Source organism: Perna viridis, chromosome 6, assembly GCF_037379345.1.
Source record: "Perna viridis isolate PV_CMFRI_1.1 ecotype Kerala chromosome 6, ASM3737934v1, whole genome shotgun sequence".
Lineage (NCBI taxonomy): Eukaryota > Metazoa > Mollusca > Bivalvia > Mytilida > Mytilidae > Perna > Perna viridis.
The window spans coordinates 43,695,893-43,715,360 of record NC_142450.1 but is presented as its reverse complement, the minus strand read 5'-3'; the positions used below and the strand labels follow the sequence as shown (position 1 = coordinate 43,715,360).

The window sequence follows — 19,468 nt, the reverse complement described above, 5'->3', positions numbered from 1 at the left end:
AATATCTAAGCTAATTCATTGTAAATATAGCAAAGAATTGCCTAACATCACCATTTAATAAAAAAAAAATTGACTCAAGTAGTAGTCAATGTTTTCATAAGATGGTGGTATTTGGCATTCCTTTGTTACAATTACAATGAATTGGTTCTTAAGAAAAACTTGGCCCATGCTCCCAGTTTTAGTGGAGGCCAGGTTGCTCACTTACTTTTGTTTTATTGTTATTCTGGTTATTGCATGTTCTTTATTGTGCGTGTCTATTTTGCCTGTCTAGTGGTTATCATTTGATTACATTCTTTTGATTACTGTTCAAAGCCTGGTTCAACTGATTTCCCTTCCATCAAAGATGGGATGTTATAAATCAGATAAAAGACAGATCTTTCTCAGTGGTATTCAAGGCTATCAAGTGATAAAGACTTTAACCTTAACAGACTTATGCACAGTGAAATCAAACCACACCATTCCTGCACTGTAGCAAAATTACCAAGGGCTAAATATGTCATTGACTTATGTTAGATTATTCAACAAGAAAATAACATATATTACTATGCAACCAATATCAAATCTTTTTTTCAAAATATTGTAGAACGCATTAATATCCTAGTCTCATGTTGTACTGTGAAAGATGAAGACAAAATCTTTGGAGGGACATTTTAAACATTAATCCAATTCAGTTTAGCATACACTAAGACACCAATTAACCTGACTGTCATAAACTTGTCCTGCAATACTGATTTCAAAATTGAAAATGATTGAGTAAAATTTGAATAGAGAATATACATATGTGTGAATTGATTAAAATTTGTATTTTTGTCAGTTTCTGTGCCTATTCATATATATAACATAAAAATGCCTAAAGCCACTATCAAATAAAAAAATTCAACTCGGGTAGTAGTAAAGGGAATAGACTCTTTTCTAAGATGGTGGTATTAGGCATTTCTTTATGATATGGGTGGCCTTGATCTGACATTTTTCATTCAGGTGGGGTTGTTGTCTCTTTGAAATATTCATCATATCCATTCTAGTTATATTAATCAGGAGTTGCATCATCGTTTGGTTAAATTTTGAACTTTTCATGTCCTAAAAAAAATACATGAAAATTAAAATTTAGTAATTTTCTATAAAGATAATCATATGTGTAAAACATTGTATACATTTATTGTATTTCAAATGCAAATTAAACACTGAACACTGAAAAGCTGTGGTACTTCTATCTAAATCTGACTAAGGTAAAACAAAGTTATTTAAAAAATATGATACAAATTATATAAGGTATAACTTGAATATAGATAATGAACATGAAAAGGTGTAATGCTCTACTCCGCAGTGCTGGAGAACAAAAAATAGATATATGTCATATTTTTATGTCCTATGGCAGATACATCAGGACAAGATCATTATATCATTAACAGACCCTGCTACTTTTTCAGTTTGACACACTGAGTTGGATTTTTGATGTGCTAGCTCACAGCAGCATCAGTCATCAGGTAAGCATGTCCCCATACCTTACATTGTTCTGGCATTGAGCCAATCAGTCATCACTCTATCTACATGAATATGAGGATTGCACTCAATGTGAACACACTAAGGCAGTTAATTGTATACATGTATTTGTACCAATTCATATCATTGATTATTTTCACATATCTGAACAAAAGTAAAGATCACTGTACAATTTCTTCTTCCAACTTATCAGAAGATCAGTCCAAGTGTTAAACATTTTAAAGGGAGTTATATCTTTTATTTATCACAAGAATTTCCATGTAATTGTGAATTTACTGAAAACTTAATGTTTGAATGAAATATTTGCATTTTTATCCCTGGGTGTCTAGAAGAATGAAATAATTAATATTAACCCCTAATAATAATCCTCTTACTATACTTTTTCTAGAGTATCTACACAATAATATAAAACATCCTCAATAAGAGGTCTCTGTATTCCAATAAAATAATGCATGAAAATTCCCAGGAAAAAATGTCACAAAAACCAATACTAAACATTTCAATAACTTCAACAATTAACAAATAAAAATCAAAAATAAAATTATCATTACCTATCTTCACAACAGAAGTCTGAGGCAGCATAAAAAAATACACCAAGCATTTGATAATATAAAGAGTTGATAAGAGGTTGCACACAACAGAAAAATTCTAAGTCACACAGTAAATAGGCAGCAAATGTGATTGGAACCAGGAAAGGATGGACAAAAAGAATAAATATGGTGAGATGCAACAAATACACCAGTGTATAACCTAATTTCAAAATAGTAAATGCTTTCAGAGATCACCAATGATACAATTCACCATCTACTTAATTTCATGGACATCAATTTTTGTGGTTTGTTGAACCTCCCTTAGTTCATGAGTTCTTAATTTGTGAATTGGAGTAAAACCTCTATTTTTTCAATGGTAATTTCTTTATTTCATTAACTTAAATTTGTTGTTTGATCAAACCATGGAAACAGTGAAAACTTAAACTCTAGATCTTCAACAGTACTAATTATAAGACATTTTATCCAGTTTCATCCATTTTTTTTAGGTCAACAAACATTTAAGTCCCACAATAAAAAGGAAATTTAAAAAACATTTCATTCAAAAGAAGCTGTGAAATCTGATAAGAAAGTGTCAACAGACAGACAGGATGTTGGCAATATAGCTTAGTATTAAAATTAAGCACTAATTGTATAGAAAAAAATAGCAGGTAATCAAATTAACTATAAACACAAAAAGCTTTCATATTGCCATATACCACAAAACTTTACTACATCAAGCCACTTAGTCCTTGATGGAGCCACTACAACAATGGTTTAGGTTTACTGGGAGAGAAGCCATTGGTACATCCCACACTACCACTGAATCTGGAATATTTATGATCTATTGGCATACCTGAAAGAAAGAATGTTGATGATTAGTCCATAAATTCTTCATATATAATGTAAAACACCTTTGGTAGTACTAAAGGAATCAGTGCTGTAAAATAAATGCAGTATAAAAACAACATGGGCAACACATGTTACTCTCAACTGGTACATGATTTAAGTGCTTTATAATTCAAAATTATTTGTAAGTTTTACTTTCAATAGACCTCAGTTAAAGTACAGTATTTACCTTTCTACATATCCAATAAATGTATTATTTAATGTATTGATAAACATGACATATCAAACATACCCTTACCTGCTACATATTCTATTAATGGCACAGCTATAACATTGTACTTGCTAATCAAGTGCCCCCAAAATGTATTCATGTGTTTATCATGTTTAACATCTTCCTCTTCATGGTAGAAGAAAGAACCCCACATCTTTGATAATAGAAAGGATTCTTCTTCTGGATCTATATTTAGATTTACCTATAAAAAATTACATAGTTTTACAGAAATATTGATATAAACAAATTTATCATCAATACAGATGTAAATAACAGGAAAATACAACTAACTAAATGTTGAAACAGCATCTGATGTTTGAAGATCACTCTAGATGCTAAAATCAACCCTCTCATTAAATGCAACAATCTTTTAAAGTCAGGAAAATGTGAATGATTTTATACAGCTTTATCCTATTGCCAAAGGACTTTTGACTTGATGTCTGAGAATTTGGAAAGACCTGTCTGCAGCAGTAAGTTAGAGAGGAAACCAATGACTGTGTGAAGCATGATAACTAACAGATATTAAAATTTATTACACTATACCTCTGTACAGAAACAATTCTATAATGATTGAGACTATTCAAGTTCAGTAATAACTCCTTAAATCCTAGAAAGGTTTTTTTTTAATTTTCTTTACAGCATTGCTATAACAAGAATAGCTGAAAAAAATCACAAAAGAAATTTCACCTAAAATCATAGGAATTGAGACCTACATTTCTTTTAGGTTTTTTAGCATTAGGTATGTCATCACATTCCAGGTCCTTTGGTGTCAAATGATATCCCTCAGCTTCCATTTCTTCTAAAACTAACACTACATCCCATCCTGCATAGTTATTAGCTGGGAAACTGTCAGAACATAAACTGTCACCAAAATATAGAACCTACAATAACATAAAAACTGTTAACAAAGTAAAGAACCTTAAAATAAAGGAAACCTGTCACCAAATTAAAGAACCTATGACTACATGAAACCTGTCACAAAAGTGAAGAACTACAATTACTTGAAACCTGTCACCAAAGTGAAGAACCTATGATTACAGGAAAATTGTAACCATAGTGCAGTACCTACCAAAGGAAATGAAAATGGGAAAGGACTCCGAGAGCTTATTGTCTGAGAAAGTGCATATTGATAAAGTTACATTTGTTTTAAGTACACTGTGTTTTAATGTTAAAGGCTAAAGATCTTCTGATGGTACAGTTGTCATTCCTTGCTTATTTTTGGGGCAGTCAACAAAACTTAAGTTAGATCATACCTATTACAGTGAGCATTCTTTTCTGTCATCTTACAAAATAATACAGGAAATATATTTTCAATGAATTTATAATGCTTAGGACCATATAAAAACAGTATGTATAATTATCTTAAAACAATTTTTGACATAAAAAATATTGTATGATAAAATTACAAATTTTAATTGAATAAAGCCTCTTTTAAGGGGAGATAATAGACAGGAGAACGTTCCATAGAAATTTAATGGGAATTTTAGTTTTTTTTAATATTACAAAAAAAAAAGTTCAATGACCTCTATTTTCCTTTTTTTAATATGAAAGTATGTTAATTATTTGTTCTTTATACAATTAAGAAGAAATTACATGTACTAGTTTTTCATAGTTTGCAAAATTCCCCACAGAATCCATATAAAAATTGCCTGAATTAAGGCTCAATCATTTCGAAATCAAGTTCAGAGACTTCTGTTTTTTATAGTAAAATTCTAAAATAAGTTCATTCAAGGTCATCTTCCAGAAAAAGTAAGAAAATTCATGTACTAGAAATATTAGGTATGATCTATCTTAAAAGATTTTATATGTAAAAGCATGCAAGTGCATTCCATCACTTACTTGAATACATAATAATTTTATCTTCAAATACCACCTCCTTGGTCCTTACATTTTAGTACTTTAATAAACTAAGAGCCTTTAGAGCTAGGCATGATAAACTTTTAATGTATGGGAATTAAATTATAACATCTACAGACAGATCGACAGACAAAATGACTCCTGTGTACTCCTCCATACAAGGGAGAGGGATACAAAATAATAATTGTGAATGATATTAACCAACACCTCTTGGACTTCTTAACACAACTTTTACCTTGGGCTTAACTCTCTTTGTCTGCTGGGATAGAAATGTCATGAGATCTGAGTTATTTCCCCTTGAGTAACAGGTCTTTGGCTTTAATTCATTTACAGGATTGGTTTCTGTATGACCATCTGAAAACAGTTTATTGTGATATTATGTTTGTGAATTTGTATCAACATGTTTGGGGGAAATTCTTCTTTCAAAATGTTTACAGCAATATAAATACACACTTGGTTTAATACCAAGTAATGAATCGTTTACTTGCTTTATAAATACAAGACTCATTTGTGGTTTGAACCACTTTGTTATTTTATATCATTAATATTCTGAATGTATTAACTTAAGAAAATGCAAAATATTATTAAAAAAATTGTATTCCATTTAATCCTGAGACTGATATCTTATAAAACTTCAACAACATACCTAGGTTTAGGAAAGAATTCCCATCAGTAAAAAAGGCTGGTTTCTTTGCATTAAATAGAAAAATATCAAAATATTGCTGCCAATCTTTTCTGAAAGTAACACAAAGTAATAATATCACTCTTTAAATAAATTTAAATTTCTCAATGTTAAGGGAAGAAATGTAACAATGAAAGTATTGATCAGAGGATCACATATACCCCTAACAGTCCTGATGTGAAAAAGAGCCATGACTCCTTAACAATATATGCAATATATACCATGATGGAATTTGACTTGTAATTTATAGCCCACTACAGTGTATTAATTTTTAGAAAAGATTAAGTCAAATGTTTCTTTAAATATTATTCAGGAAAACAAAAGTGTACTAATTAACAGAAGGACTGACACAGGGTTTGACATTTTGCCCAGTTGGGCAAGTGCCCAATTAGTTTTACTTGTTTGAAAGTGAAATTTACATCCCCAAACTTTGTTCATATTTAGCTTTTGACTCAGATTGAAAGTCGGATTTCCTTTTTTGAAGAATCCCACTAAAAAAGTTTATCAGGGTTGATTATTATGCCATGCTGGTAGCAACTCATCACTGTCACAATGATTTGACCACTGAGATACTATGAGTCCAGGAGCCAGGAAAATTTACAGGAATTTGATCAATAACATAGAAATACTTATTTCACAATAATTCATCTAAGAAATGCCATTTCAAAAACTTCTTCTTTATAAACTGACAAGTTTATTAAAAGCTTTATTTCATTTTCTCTTTCTAGCTTTTGCTTTTTTTTTTTATCTTAGGGGAATACATGTACACACCTAATGCAAAATTCTAAAGTCAGAATAGACCTCAGTTTTCCACTGGTCAGCGTAAACTAACAGGTACGTCGAAACACCCAAGTAGCATCCTGATTGATAATCTTTAATGACAATGCAACTCTGCAGCTGCCTAATTGCTCAATATTTCTAAACGCAATCTATTTTTGAGTAAAATGGGAATTATGTGGCCAACAAATGACAGGATTAATTCACAGTGATGAATGATTAAGAGGGAGTTTACACCACTTTACTAATCTACAGAATTATTGCTGAGTAAGCTATGGACAAAACAATAGAAAAATATGTTGATTTTGTGAACATATAACACAATTTTTTTCACTTGCCGGATCAGACAACCAAGATGATGTTTCACTTGTTTGAATATGTCATATATTTGCCCCATGCAATTGGACAATCATAAGTGTCAAACCTTATGACAAATGAACATATAGAAGGATTACTATATACAATCAACTGGGCAAACAAAAACAAAAAAACAATAAACTACATGATAACTCTTCCACTGAGACATTTCAAAGTAACATCCAGGAATTTAGCAACAGTACTTAAAGATTGACATGATTATCTTCATTTTAAAAAAGTAGAAATCATGTTTTACTTTAGTCTGTGTAATATGAAATCAAACATACCCTAAAACAATTTTCAATACAGTAGTAGCAAAGTCATGAGCCGATGATGTCATTAGAAACACCACTTTGCCTTGTTTCTTCAGTTCTAATAACCAATCCTTTACACCATCACTACATGGTTGGAAATATTTCTCTGGGTTCTGCTTAAGACTGGGGAAAAAGTGTCCAGAATCAGCTGCATCATAGAAAATAGATAAATGTAATATGATTTAAGGCTTTGCCTATGTCCTATCCTAGGATTTAGCTCATTGTGTTCAAATAAAATGGTAATGGCTTGATTACCAGAAAATTTTTGCTTGTGTTCAAAGCTCAATCATTTCAAACCCTACAAATGTATTTCTGTCATTATGGTTTAATTTCAAAGTTTGCTTATTTTCAGTCTTTAGATTCAGTACAACATGAACTTCAATTAAACTTAGTTTACAGCGTAAGCCACAAAAAGCTATAAAATAACATTTATTAATCTTTTTATTTTCTTTTTTTTTTGGAGGGGGTTTAATTTCAAATTTACTGAACATATTCCATTTATACCAATGCAACTTGTACCATAGCCTTTACAAACAACTCCTTTAGTACAGCTACTTTTACGGTGTTCAAAAGGGAAAGGACCTGGACATCAATTGATCATTTGAGAAAAACCAAAAGTTTTTTATAAAGTGACAATAAAAAAAGGCTCAGAAGACCTAGGTAAACAAAATTTTGATTTTGTTTTACTAATTTGAACCATGTGACAATGCATAACACTTTCCTTACCAGAAAAAGCTGCAGGTATATAATGGATCCCTAGAGCATCCCATACATCAGGCCAAAAATTGTACTTTTCCTGTGAACCATTCTGTATTAATACAATCAAAAATATAACTGCAGAACATAAAACAAACTAGAAAAGTGACAAAGTCAAAAAAAGACCCTGCCCAAAAAGTAGTGTTACCAAAAATTAATTTACTGTGTGAGCCAACATTAAAAATGAACATCTTAATACTGTATTTATCTGAATTCCACAGTAATATCTCAAGGAAGCTAAAAAATGTAAGGACACTGAAGATGATAAACAGATAGACGAACAGAGGAAGAATAAAACTATAGTCTCCTTTCTACTTTCACATGAAAGTGAATTTTTACCTCTTTATCAATGTAGTCTACCACATGGGCACAGAGGACTGCAGCAGGAATGTCAAAATAGTTCTCCCAGAATGTATACTTGAAACGTGCTATAAAGTAAAAATCTAATTGAGGTAGAAAAAAAAAATCTAAAAAAAAAACAGATAACATAGAATTAAACCATGATTAGATTTAAGATATGGTTTCAATAACTAAATCAACATAGAAAAAAGTAAATCTCTGACCTTTAAACTCTAAATTTGTACAAGATTGCTATAGGTAGCCATATGATCCCTATCACCACTAAAAAAGTTGAAAGTGCAAAAGTCCTTTAACTCATGTAAAATTTGTCCAATTTAAAATTGCAGTGCAATATGATCTACAACATATTGTGACTATCAATCCTACAGTTTCATAAATTCTGTTAAGCAGTGTCTGACGAGTTGCGTCTAGAAAGTGTTTCTATAGTGTAGCATGTACAAATTCAATGGAGTCCAATAACTCCTATTTAATTTGTTGAATCAAAATGGTAGTGCAAGATGATATAAATACTAATGGTGACTATCAATCCTACAAAATTTGAACAAAATCACTAAAGCAGTTTCGAAGAAGTTGTGTCCACAAAGTCTTCATACATAGTAGTGTACACAAATTCAACAAAGACTCACAACTTCTGTAAAATTTGTCATATCAAAATGAGAGGGCAATATGATCAAATATATACGGCGAGTCTTGGTGACTAACAATCCTACAAAATTTGAACAAAATCTTTTCCTAGTACTTGCTTTCACGAAGTCTAGTATGACGGATGGACACACAGACACATGGCAATGGCATTTCTGTATTCCTATGCATTGCAGCAGGGGACAAAACTTTAATTTATCAATACTAATTTACACATATTTTCATTTCTTGTTTTCAGTTAAGGTAGATTATACCTCATATTTCTAGTAGATAAATTTTCCTTATTTTCTGAAATATTGCATTGAATGAACATACCGTACTTTAGAATTTAATGTAAAAAACATAGGTCACAAAACTAGATTTCGAGATAATTGAGCCTATATAAAGGCAATATCTTTGGGGAAATTTCACTATTTTGCAAACAATAAAAAGAATAGTACATAGAATGTCATCTAAATTTATATAAAACATGTAACTGACATTTTTTTTTCATATTTCAAAAAGAAAATTGGAGGTCACCAGGGGCGGATCCAGGATTTGAGTTTAGGGGGGCATTAATTGAATTAAATGCAATGCAAAGCAAGGCAAAAATATTATGGGGTGAAACTTGTGGTTAAAATTTTTTTTTTTATTACCAGTTTAGGGGGGGCGTGCACCCGGTACACCAATCCTTGGATCTGTGCCGGTCACCAAACATTGGAAAATTCCCAATATATTTCTATAGAACATTTTCCTGCCAATTATCTCCCTTTAAAAGAGGCTTTATAAAATATTTGTTTGTAATTTTACTATACAATTTTTCAAGTAATTTTTTTTTTCCCTATAATTTAAACATACTGTTTTTACATCATTTTAACAACATTAGTTCTTTGTTTACTGCCCCAAAAAATAAGCAAAGAATGATAACTGTACCATCTGAAAATTTAACGTTATCTTTAGCCTCTTGGAAATGTTCCCAATGTAAATCTTCTCCATAGATTTTCTTCAAATCAGTCTTTGATAGCAGCTTAGTACCATGGCTTCCCCTGTTAAAATAAATGAAAGTATCAAATCAAATCAAAACAAAATCTTTATGACCAATTAAGGACACACAAGGGGCAATGACATATAAGATTGAAACAATAATAAACACATAACAACACATCTTTTAATATGTTACATAAACTTGACAGGAGATTGAAAGGTGGTAGACTTTAAACACAATGTGCCTGTGAAAATTAATATCAAAGTTATTTAAACCTGCTTTAATAGTTGTCTCGACTATGAGTGAGCTAATTGAATGATATATTTTGCCTACAACATGTAAAACATTGTAGTTGGGTTATCTCTCATTAAAAGCATAGAGTAGTGTTTTTTTTTTTTTTGCACCATGTACATTTACATATTACACACCTTCATATAAAGTTTCATCAATATCCATTAAATGGTTTATAAGGAGTTGTGTTTACAAGGAGAGTTAATTCCACGTACAGACAGACGGATGGACTGACAGCAAGATCACATGTAGATAATTCATGAAATAATGACTTTTGCCAAGTTTTTATTTTTAGATGAAAAAAAAAAGAGTATACCTGAGAATTTTTCCATCATGAGACAGCTTTACAAAATTCCCCTTTTCAGCATCTAGAAAAAGTCCTTTACAACTGTAAAAAAAAGATCCAAGAAATAATAATATACCATGTTTCATTGTAGTCCTATTTTGACAATATCTGAGTGCTTGATGGAAAATCATAAATATAAACTATTTTTAACAGAAACCATCAAATCAAGCAAAAATATATTCATCTGACAAAAAGGATACTCCCTTCTAATTAGTTACATACCTTATATAGAATTTAGGGTATGCTTCAAGTACTTAGAATTAAAATGAACTGAAATTATATCTTGCAATTTTAATTTTTGTGACCTCTGGATAACTTCAAAATAACAAAAAAATAACAATGCCACTAAAATTCCTGATTATACTTTACTCATTCTTAATATCTTTGTCTATCACAGAAACAAATCATGTAACAATGATTTCATCAAAGCATCTCCATTGATTGTTGATTGTAACCTGGATGTCCTGTATGGGATTTTAATGTTGTACAGCAGTTACCTCTAGAACACCTTAACTTTGACTAGACAATGAGAACCAAAGAAGAAAAAACGTGCATAGATGTATGGAATTACATATATTCTCCTAGTCAAAAGTAAAAATCTGATATACACGAAAGAATCAAAGCTCTTTGGAGTAATTATTTAAAATGTACTTGATTTACCATAGAAAATAAAACACTGAAGTATAATAAACGGTCTTACAGACTTACAAAAAGTCCTTGTGTAAAGCAATGTCATCCTTTAAACTTTTGTGGTAACCTTTATCTTTGATGAGAGCATCATAAGCTAACTGAAAGAACCAGTGTAAAATTTAACAATTTATTTTAAATAAGAAACACAATGTGGTTAAGATTATACATGATATATTGATGGAACAGTTCAATATTATGGAGGAACATTTAAAGGAACATTGAATCCTTAAAAAAAATTAGAATGATGAAATTTCAGATTTCTTGCTGTGTTTTTTTTTATCCATTCAACTTTAGTAATAGGTTGGCAATACAGTCTTTTGGTTATGAATCTTGCTTAAATAATTTCTTCTTCGTTTTAGAAATAAATAAATGATTAATTGATTATTGGGGTTTAACGCCTGAGCAGCAATATTTCAGCTACGTTCAGGCAATGAACATGAAATAAATGATATAATGAACGTGAATGATAATGAAATGAAAAAAGGAATGACACACAAGGATAATAGGGTTGACTAACTTTGATTGCCACTAGAAAAAAGAGGGATGGGTAGGGTCGGGCAATTTAGCCTCCTGTGGCGGAGCGCAAAGGTTCCTACTCCTATCGAACACCACAGCAGGGTTCTTTAACGTGCGAGGAACGGTGCACCACTATGGTTTGCGGTCAGGTTTTCCGTATTATTGCCTGACAACCCCTGCATGTAACATGCCAGTGGTACCCCATTCCACCACCTGGGGCAAACATTCCAGTTGCTCTGTGGGCAGAGTGCCTAGCCCCCAGCTAGGTTCCTGAGCACTATTTAGTCACCTTTTATGACAAGCTGAGTGCTGCTGCAGGCCTATTCTTTTGACACCCGGACCTGCATGGGGCTTAAAAATAAATAAGAGAATTTACAATGTCTGTGCCCTAAATATTTTAGAATTCTGTCTACTGATGCATAATAGCATTATCAATTTGGAGTTAAATATACTACAGTGTCTGTTTAAAATACATGTAAAGCAACAAATTTGTTTATTTAAGTAACAGTCTTTATAAAAATCAGTTACTGACCACTTAAGCAGTCTTAGTTTTTCATTTTTTTTCAGTTGTGTTTTTGAGATCAAATGTGTATAGATTGTACATGAAAGTAGCCCTGTTCTTGATTCGGCTAATTTTAGTGGAAGGTTAAGGTGACGCTTTTAATAAATGTACAGATATAAATATAGGAAGGACAATTGTGACACAAAAATATAGCATATGTAGACTGAAGGGGCATCATTTATTCTAGGGGTTTTTCGACACCACAATTCACCCTTACCATAGGCAATGTCTGAATTTTGTATGGACTGGCACTTATTATTTTGAATACATTAGGCCATTAAAGACTGTAAGGATTTGAATACATACTTTGACAAATTTATAGTAATATGTTCAATTTAATTCTGATTGCTTCAAAACCTCATGTAACAAGATGGTATGGTCACCAAACCAATAATACAACATGAACCAGGTATATAAGTTTACAGTGGTCAAAACACCTTTTATTTGGAAAACTTAGTTTTCAAGCAAAGGTTGGGCAAAAAATTAGTTAAGTATAGCCAGGAAAGCTAGAACTCCTCTAGACACCCTTCTTTTTCAAAATTTCTTTGATTTCAGTATATGCTAATGTATAAAGTAAACATAAAGCTAATGGGCTAAATATTTCTTATCAATATGCTATGGGATTTACATTTTTATATATGTACGTGCTTTGGTTTCTGTCTTGCTCCTGTTAAACCCCACACCTTGCAAAAAATGGACAAAAATAACCATTTCCGAGTGTGTCCCATTTTACCACTTCAGCCCACCAACCACCCCATCCTCCCCACCCTGTGATCACCTATCTTTACCTTATATATAAAACAATTAGTGTCAGTACCATTGTGCAACTAATTTGCATAAGTTTGCAAAATATCGAAGCCTAGACATTTTTTCAGAACAAATCAGCACGACAAGGGTTTAAAAAAGCCATTTTCACAAACATTTAATGACAAATCATATGTTATGAACCTTTAAAAAAGTGAATTTTTTGCTTATTTTTCTAAAAACACCTAATTTTGAATTGGAAAATGTTCATGAAAAATATCTATCTTCCTCTTATTTTAAATAAATAAAAAATACATGTTGCCATTCTTCAATCTTTCATCTTTAATTTTGGATAAATTCATTAAAATCCATCCAGTGGTTTTTACAAACATCCTAAACAAATTCACCCTATTTTCAATAGAAAATTTAAAGAAAATTGGCTAATTAACGGCCAAATAGCAACAGCAGGGTTAATGTACTATATACACTTCCTGGAGTCCTGGTGCAGAGCCGTAGCCAGGTTTTCTGAATGGGGGGTGCAAACTGATCACTGAAAAGCATTTTCACTTGATTATCTGGTATGATTTCTTTTTAATTACAGGCAAAGATGTTAATCAAAGTTTTTTTTTTTTTTTTAAAAAAAGGGGGTGCAATCGCACCCATTGCACTGATACCTTTTGGGATTCAGTGTCCGGAGCTCTTTTCTGATTTGGCTGCCCACTGAATCCCTCATCAATGCCACAAATTTAATTCTGGAAAATTTTACCTCACCTCGGAACAGAACGTTTTACATCACATGATTCATTGGGCACACTCAAACGGTTAGTTTTAATAAATAAATTAAAACGAGTGATTACCACGATTAAATAGTGCTCTTCATGTACATGTATAGCCAAAAGTCATTATTGACAGGGTATATATTTAGGTGAATACTTTTACTGTTCATTGTTAGAAAATTTTTGAGTTTCCCTCCCTCCCATTTATTCATTTATTGATTGTTTAATTTCCTTTTAATAGTTGTATTATTTACAGTCATTTATTCAGTTTATTAAGTTTTTTTTCCATTTCATATAGGGTATTTTTTGGGTCGATTTTTATGTTTTTGTGGCCCGCCTTATTCAGTTTCATATGATTTCGAGAGAAAGTGAGTGTGATAGAATTAATATTTTCATTATGTTATGTTATTATCAAGCAGAAACCAATTTCCTGCTGTTTTCTCTCAAATTAAATAAATTATTTATTTTAACATTTGTTTATCTATTTATACCAGAGTAATTAAGGTAGGGGGCTCGATTCTATATAAATTTTTCTCTTTGAATCATCTTGGTTGATGATGTTTACTGCCATATTTCAGCAGATACAGCCAAAAGTTGTAGCGATATTGTTTTGTTTCAATCGGACGTCGCCTTTTTTGTTTACGGTGAAAGTAGATCACGTGCCTCTATAACCTTGGTTTCCTTGATTACTCTTTGAATACGATGTGAGTTATAGTCTGTTTCTTACTTTCACTTTGACAGTGCCTATATGATACCGGGAGTGAACGTTGCTTCTTAATGGCATACAAGACTTTCACGAAATACTATTGTTGTGGATCTTTTTTTGAGGGAGGGAATATACTCTTCTTGTTATTTTCAAATGGGGGGGGGTTCTTTTTTCTTTTATAGTTCTTTATATGCCTCAATATTTTCATACACAATTTTTAACCTTCTGTTTTTTTTACTAGGGGGGATATTTTTTCTTTTGGTTTTGTTTCAGATGTGGCTGCTCTATTTTTATTGATATTTTGGGATATTTAATGTTTTTTTTTAGTTATTTATTTTTTTTGGGGGGTCCATTTAAATATTTTTAGCTGTTTTTTGGGGTTTTCTCCATTAAGTTGTGTTTCAGTTCTTTTTTTAGTTCCACAATATTTCTACTATTTTATAATTAGGGTTTTTTGGTGGTGGGCACTGGGGAAAGTCTTATTTTTCTAATGCACCTATTTTACCTTCTTTTTGTGGGGGTGCTATTTTGACCAAATTGTCCTGGTGTGGCTGCTGTTTTTAAATTTAGGGGAAGCTATTTTTTTCCAGATGTGGCACTGACTGGTTTTCTTCCTTTTTTTTTGGGGGGGGGACTTCAAGTATAATCCATGTTGCAACAAATATAGTTTGTTTTGTTTTTATCATTTTTTGAGGGGGAGTTTGTTTGCTTTATTGTGAATTATTTCTAAGTACTTTAAAAATTTTGTCATCAAATCATGTCAGAGGAGGATATACTGTTTTGCCCTTGTCCTTGTCCATGTTTCCCCCTAGTTTTCTCAGCTACTACTCATTGCAGTGGTTTGAAATTTAACACATTCTTCCTGTAAGTATATTTTATGGTGGGATCTATTTTGGAAAAATTCAACAATAACTTACTGCTTACAAAGGACTTTGTTTATTTTCCTTATATCCAGATTGAAACCGGGGATATCACTAGTGTGCATTCACTCACAGATTTCTTTTTTTAAATATATTTTCGTTGATGTGTGAGAATCAAATTTTGAAAGAGATTCAAATTCTTCATATAGGAAGTTGATATTTTTGTGAAGAAAATCTTTCAGTTCATTCCAAAAATATAGTGAAAAATGGTTAGGTTATTTGGAACAGAAAGTTGCCATTGGACAGTACCCAAAATCACTTACATAAGTTACAATGTATGTTCCATCTATACAAAGCACAACTCAATATGCAATATATGTTGTGACATGAACACACTTGACAGGAACTCAATTGAATTTGGTAAAGTTCGAATACTTATAACACTGGCTCATTAGAAATCTAAGACACTGTATCACTTTATTTCAATACCACTAATAACTAGTATTCAAAAGCTTAGGGACAGAAATTAAATAAAATTGCCAATTGCTGGTGAAATGGAAGGAAATATGATATTCTGCAAAATCCCCTTTTTTATGACAAACTCATTGTCATATTGAAACTGAATAATATGCACCTGAAATGAGCAGATAGGTTGGATATATCGTTAATTAAAACAAAAGTTCCAACATGTCTATTGTACACTGTTTATATGCTAAAAAATAACAATGTAGTTCATATTGAGGTATTTTTTTCCATTGGACCGGATGGCAATTTTTCACCTAACTTGACTTGGAAAAGTTCAAATATTTATTACTTGGGCTCATTTGGAAGCTAATGTACTGTATCACTCAAAAGTTTGTCTTAAAGTACAGTATTCTGAAAAAAATGACGACAACTGGTGATGTAGAAGAAATTCTGAAAATTCCCATTTTTCATTTTTTTGGTAATTGTCACCCCAAAAGGAAATCCAAGTGTCAGAATTGATCAGATATGTTAGATACATCATTATCTTAACTATGAATGCCTAAAAATGAGTTTTACTGTGTAGGTATGCTATGAATGATAAATGATACTGAGATCAGTTTTATAAGGGTGGGCTAAGGGGTAATATTTTTAATATTTTTCAAAAATTCTTTCTTGAAAATAAGTTTTTCCTGGTTTATTTATGTGGAAAATTAAATTTTCTATCAAATGATACCAAAATGAGAAGTTCATATTTGAACGTACAGTAAGTTGTAGATTTAAATTAGTGTGACTTTTTACAGAAAAATAAAAAATTCCATTTTTGCATTTTCTTGATGAATTCTGACTATGAGAATCGCCACAAATCATCAAAAGAACTCCAGAACTATTAATTGTGATAATACTAAACAGAAAATACCTAATAAGCCATTTCCTACTGAACCATAAATACTCCAGGGGTTTTGTATTGAAAAATACATGTACGTCAATTTAAGCGATTTTTTGGTGGGGCAGGGGTACATTTTGTTTATTTACTCCTAAGCCCTAATGGTTACCGCAACTGTCTTTGTAACATTTGTAAAGGTGAAACATTTGGCTAAATAATGATACATAAATGTTAAATTTCATTACAAATGTTGTCCCAAGAAGGCTTAGACGCTGGAACGATTGAGTCATAAAAATTTTGGCTTTTTGACCCAGTTGGGTACAAATATAGGCCTATACCGAAAAAGAATCTGAAAATATTATTTGCATGGTGTCAAATTCACTCGGTAATGGGAGATATAAAGGTACATAAAAATCACCATGAAGCTGATGTGTGTGGGGGAGGGGGATTGCACGGTGGACCCTCCTAGCCCATGGACTTTATTCCCTCATGCACAAATCTCCCTTGCTATAGAACTTCTTCATAATTCCTTGAGAGATGAAGGAGCAGTTGTGCTGAAAATGTGTTAACATGTAAAACCCTTGATTTGGACTATTTCCTTCTGGAGTCATCCAACAGTAATTAAATTCCTTTGTGCACAGCTACATATCATACCCAATCTTCCTATACAATTTCATCAAAATTCCTCGAGCAGTTTATGAGGAGTTGTTGTGCTTACAAGGAATGTGGACAGATGGGGTGATTCCTGTATACCCCAAACTTTGTTTGCAGGGGTATAAAAGTTGATTAATAGGACAGTATAGCCCCACTTTGACCCTTTACAGACTAAAAATTATAAATGTCATTATTGCACAAAAACGAAAAAAAATAGCAATGATGACACAACATCATAACATATGAAATATATGACAAAAAGAAAAAGTAGGCAAGAAACAAAAACATTTCCCCCCAAAAAAATGTAAAAACAAAAAAAACAAAATATAACAAAAAAATAAGATGTACAAAATGTAAGGAATATTTCAATGAGTAACTATACAGATATTTAATGTTAGTATGAAATAATGAAGACCGAAATCTAAAAAAAAATATATCAAACAAAAAAAGATAACTAGAAGCTCGATAGAGAGCCTGAATTGCTCACCTTGCTTGTTTTTTTTTGTATAAGTGGCCATATGTTTGTTTCTAGGATAAAAATTCCTAACCCTCATACCTAAGGAACAATTAATCAACTTACATTGAATTCTATCCAGTAGTTTCTGAGGAGAATTTTTTGTGAAAGTAATAATATTAAAAAATTTTAAAACATGTCCATAAATGGCAAAAATGCCAAAAATGTCAATGCTATATTCGATTCACACAAAACGTTATAGGAAATATACAAGAAAACCTCTGTTTGATCCCTATGTTCCATTTCCAGTTGGTTCCCTTGATTACTCCTAGTAATGTTTGCCTACACATAAAAAATCTCCACATCTGATCAAGACAGAATTCATATCAAATTTGGTTCTAAATTGTCTAGTAGTGTGACAGTGTCAAGGAAGAAATTTTGGTGGATGGCAATGACAGACATTAAGTGATTGCAATGGTTCAACTAGCTTAAGTAGCTAAAAAATAATAAAATATAGCCCCCCAATAAAACCAGTCAACATAGAGCAGCCACATCCGAGAAAATACCCCCTTTTGAATTTAAAAACAGCAGTCACAGCTGAACAATAAGGATAAAATAGCATAAACAAAAAGAAGGTAAAACAGACACAACTGAAAAATAACAATTATCCCCCCCCCCAAAAAAAAATACAAAAACAAAAACTGAAAAAATAATTAGCAGAATCATTGAAGCACATAATGAAAACTTAAAAACCTAAAGGCTAATTAAAAAAAACAAAGAAAAATGCCCCCCCTAAAAACAAAACAAAACAAATTGAAATAAAAATATACCCCCACCCCCACAAATAAAAAGAACACAATAATAGTACTCCGTTAAAACCTTTTATGCCATAAAAAAGCAACGTCCGCTCCCTATAAGGCACTGTCAAAGTGAAAGTAAGAAACAGACTATAACTCATTTCGTATTCAAACTGAGGCAGATGATCAACATTCACTGTAAACAAAAATAGCGGCGCCCGATTGAAACGAAAAGATATCGCTACAACTACTGGCCGTACCTGCTGAAATATGGCAGTTAACATCATAAACCAAGATGATTCAAAGAGACAAATGTATATAGAATCGAGCCCCTACCTTGTTTGAGTGTGCCCAATGGAGCATGCGATGTAAAACGTTCTGTTCCGAGGTGAGGTGAAATTTTCCAATTTTCCAGAATGAAATTTGCAGCGTTGATAAGGGATTCAGTGGGCGACCAAATCAGAAAATAGCTCCGGACACTGAATCCCAACAGGGATTACCATTGCACCCCTGTCTGTGGCCTTGATGTGTAACAATAAATTGAACTACGAATCATCTTAAATAATGTTTGCTTTTTTTTCATCCTTACCTTGCATATTTCAGTAAGTTTGTATTTAGCAAGTGTGTGATCTAAATCAAAACCAATAGCGTCATAATCTGTAAGGCAAAATGACATCTTTGATTTATTTCTATGGAAAAAATGTAATATATCAGGTTGAGGCAGCTGATTCCTTGAAAAATGTAGTAACCGTATATATCAAAACGCACTGTAGACAAAAAACAAAGCCGGTATTGGTAAACATCAAACTAAACGTAACCGAACCACAGAGGCCGCAAGTGCTGGGGTATGCTAATGGCAGGGGAGTGT

At 31.9% G+C, this 19,468-nt stretch overlaps 1 protein-coding gene across 3 annotated transcripts in view; it reads right to left on the bottom strand.

Moving 5' to 3' along the window:
* The window catches only part of LOC148615154 (5'-nucleotidase domain-containing protein 1-like), a 24,262-nt gene extending 4,794 nt beyond the window's left edge, over positions 1 to 19,468 (bottom strand). The window contains exons 1-12 of one of the 3 annotated variants that reach the window (XM_088589787.1): positions 19,190 to 19,468; positions 11,202 to 11,281; positions 10,464 to 10,535; positions 9,805 to 9,917; positions 8,230 to 8,318; positions 7,861 to 7,942; positions 7,108 to 7,282; positions 5,651 to 5,739; positions 5,240 to 5,358; positions 3,861 to 4,028; positions 3,175 to 3,349; positions 1,137 to 2,883 (exon numbers count right to left, since the gene is read on the bottom strand). In XM_088589787.1, coding sequence (XP_088445913.1) covers positions 2,792 to 2,883; positions 3,175 to 3,349; positions 3,861 to 4,028; positions 5,240 to 5,358; positions 5,651 to 5,739; positions 7,108 to 7,282; positions 7,861 to 7,942; positions 8,230 to 8,318; positions 9,805 to 9,917; positions 10,464 to 10,535; positions 11,202 to 11,281; positions 19,190 to 19,276 — 1,341 coding nt within the window. In that variant the 5' untranslated portion in view covers positions 19,277 to 19,468 and the 3' untranslated portion in view covers positions 1,137 to 2,791. Of the gene's footprint in view, positions 1 to 1,136; positions 2,884 to 3,174; positions 3,350 to 3,860; positions 4,029 to 5,239; positions 5,359 to 5,650; positions 5,740 to 7,107; positions 7,283 to 7,860; positions 7,943 to 8,229; positions 8,319 to 9,804; positions 9,918 to 10,463; positions 10,536 to 11,201; positions 11,282 to 19,189 lie in introns of those variants that run through there. The other 2 variants (XM_088589788.1, XM_088589789.1) reach the window with 2 other exon arrangements.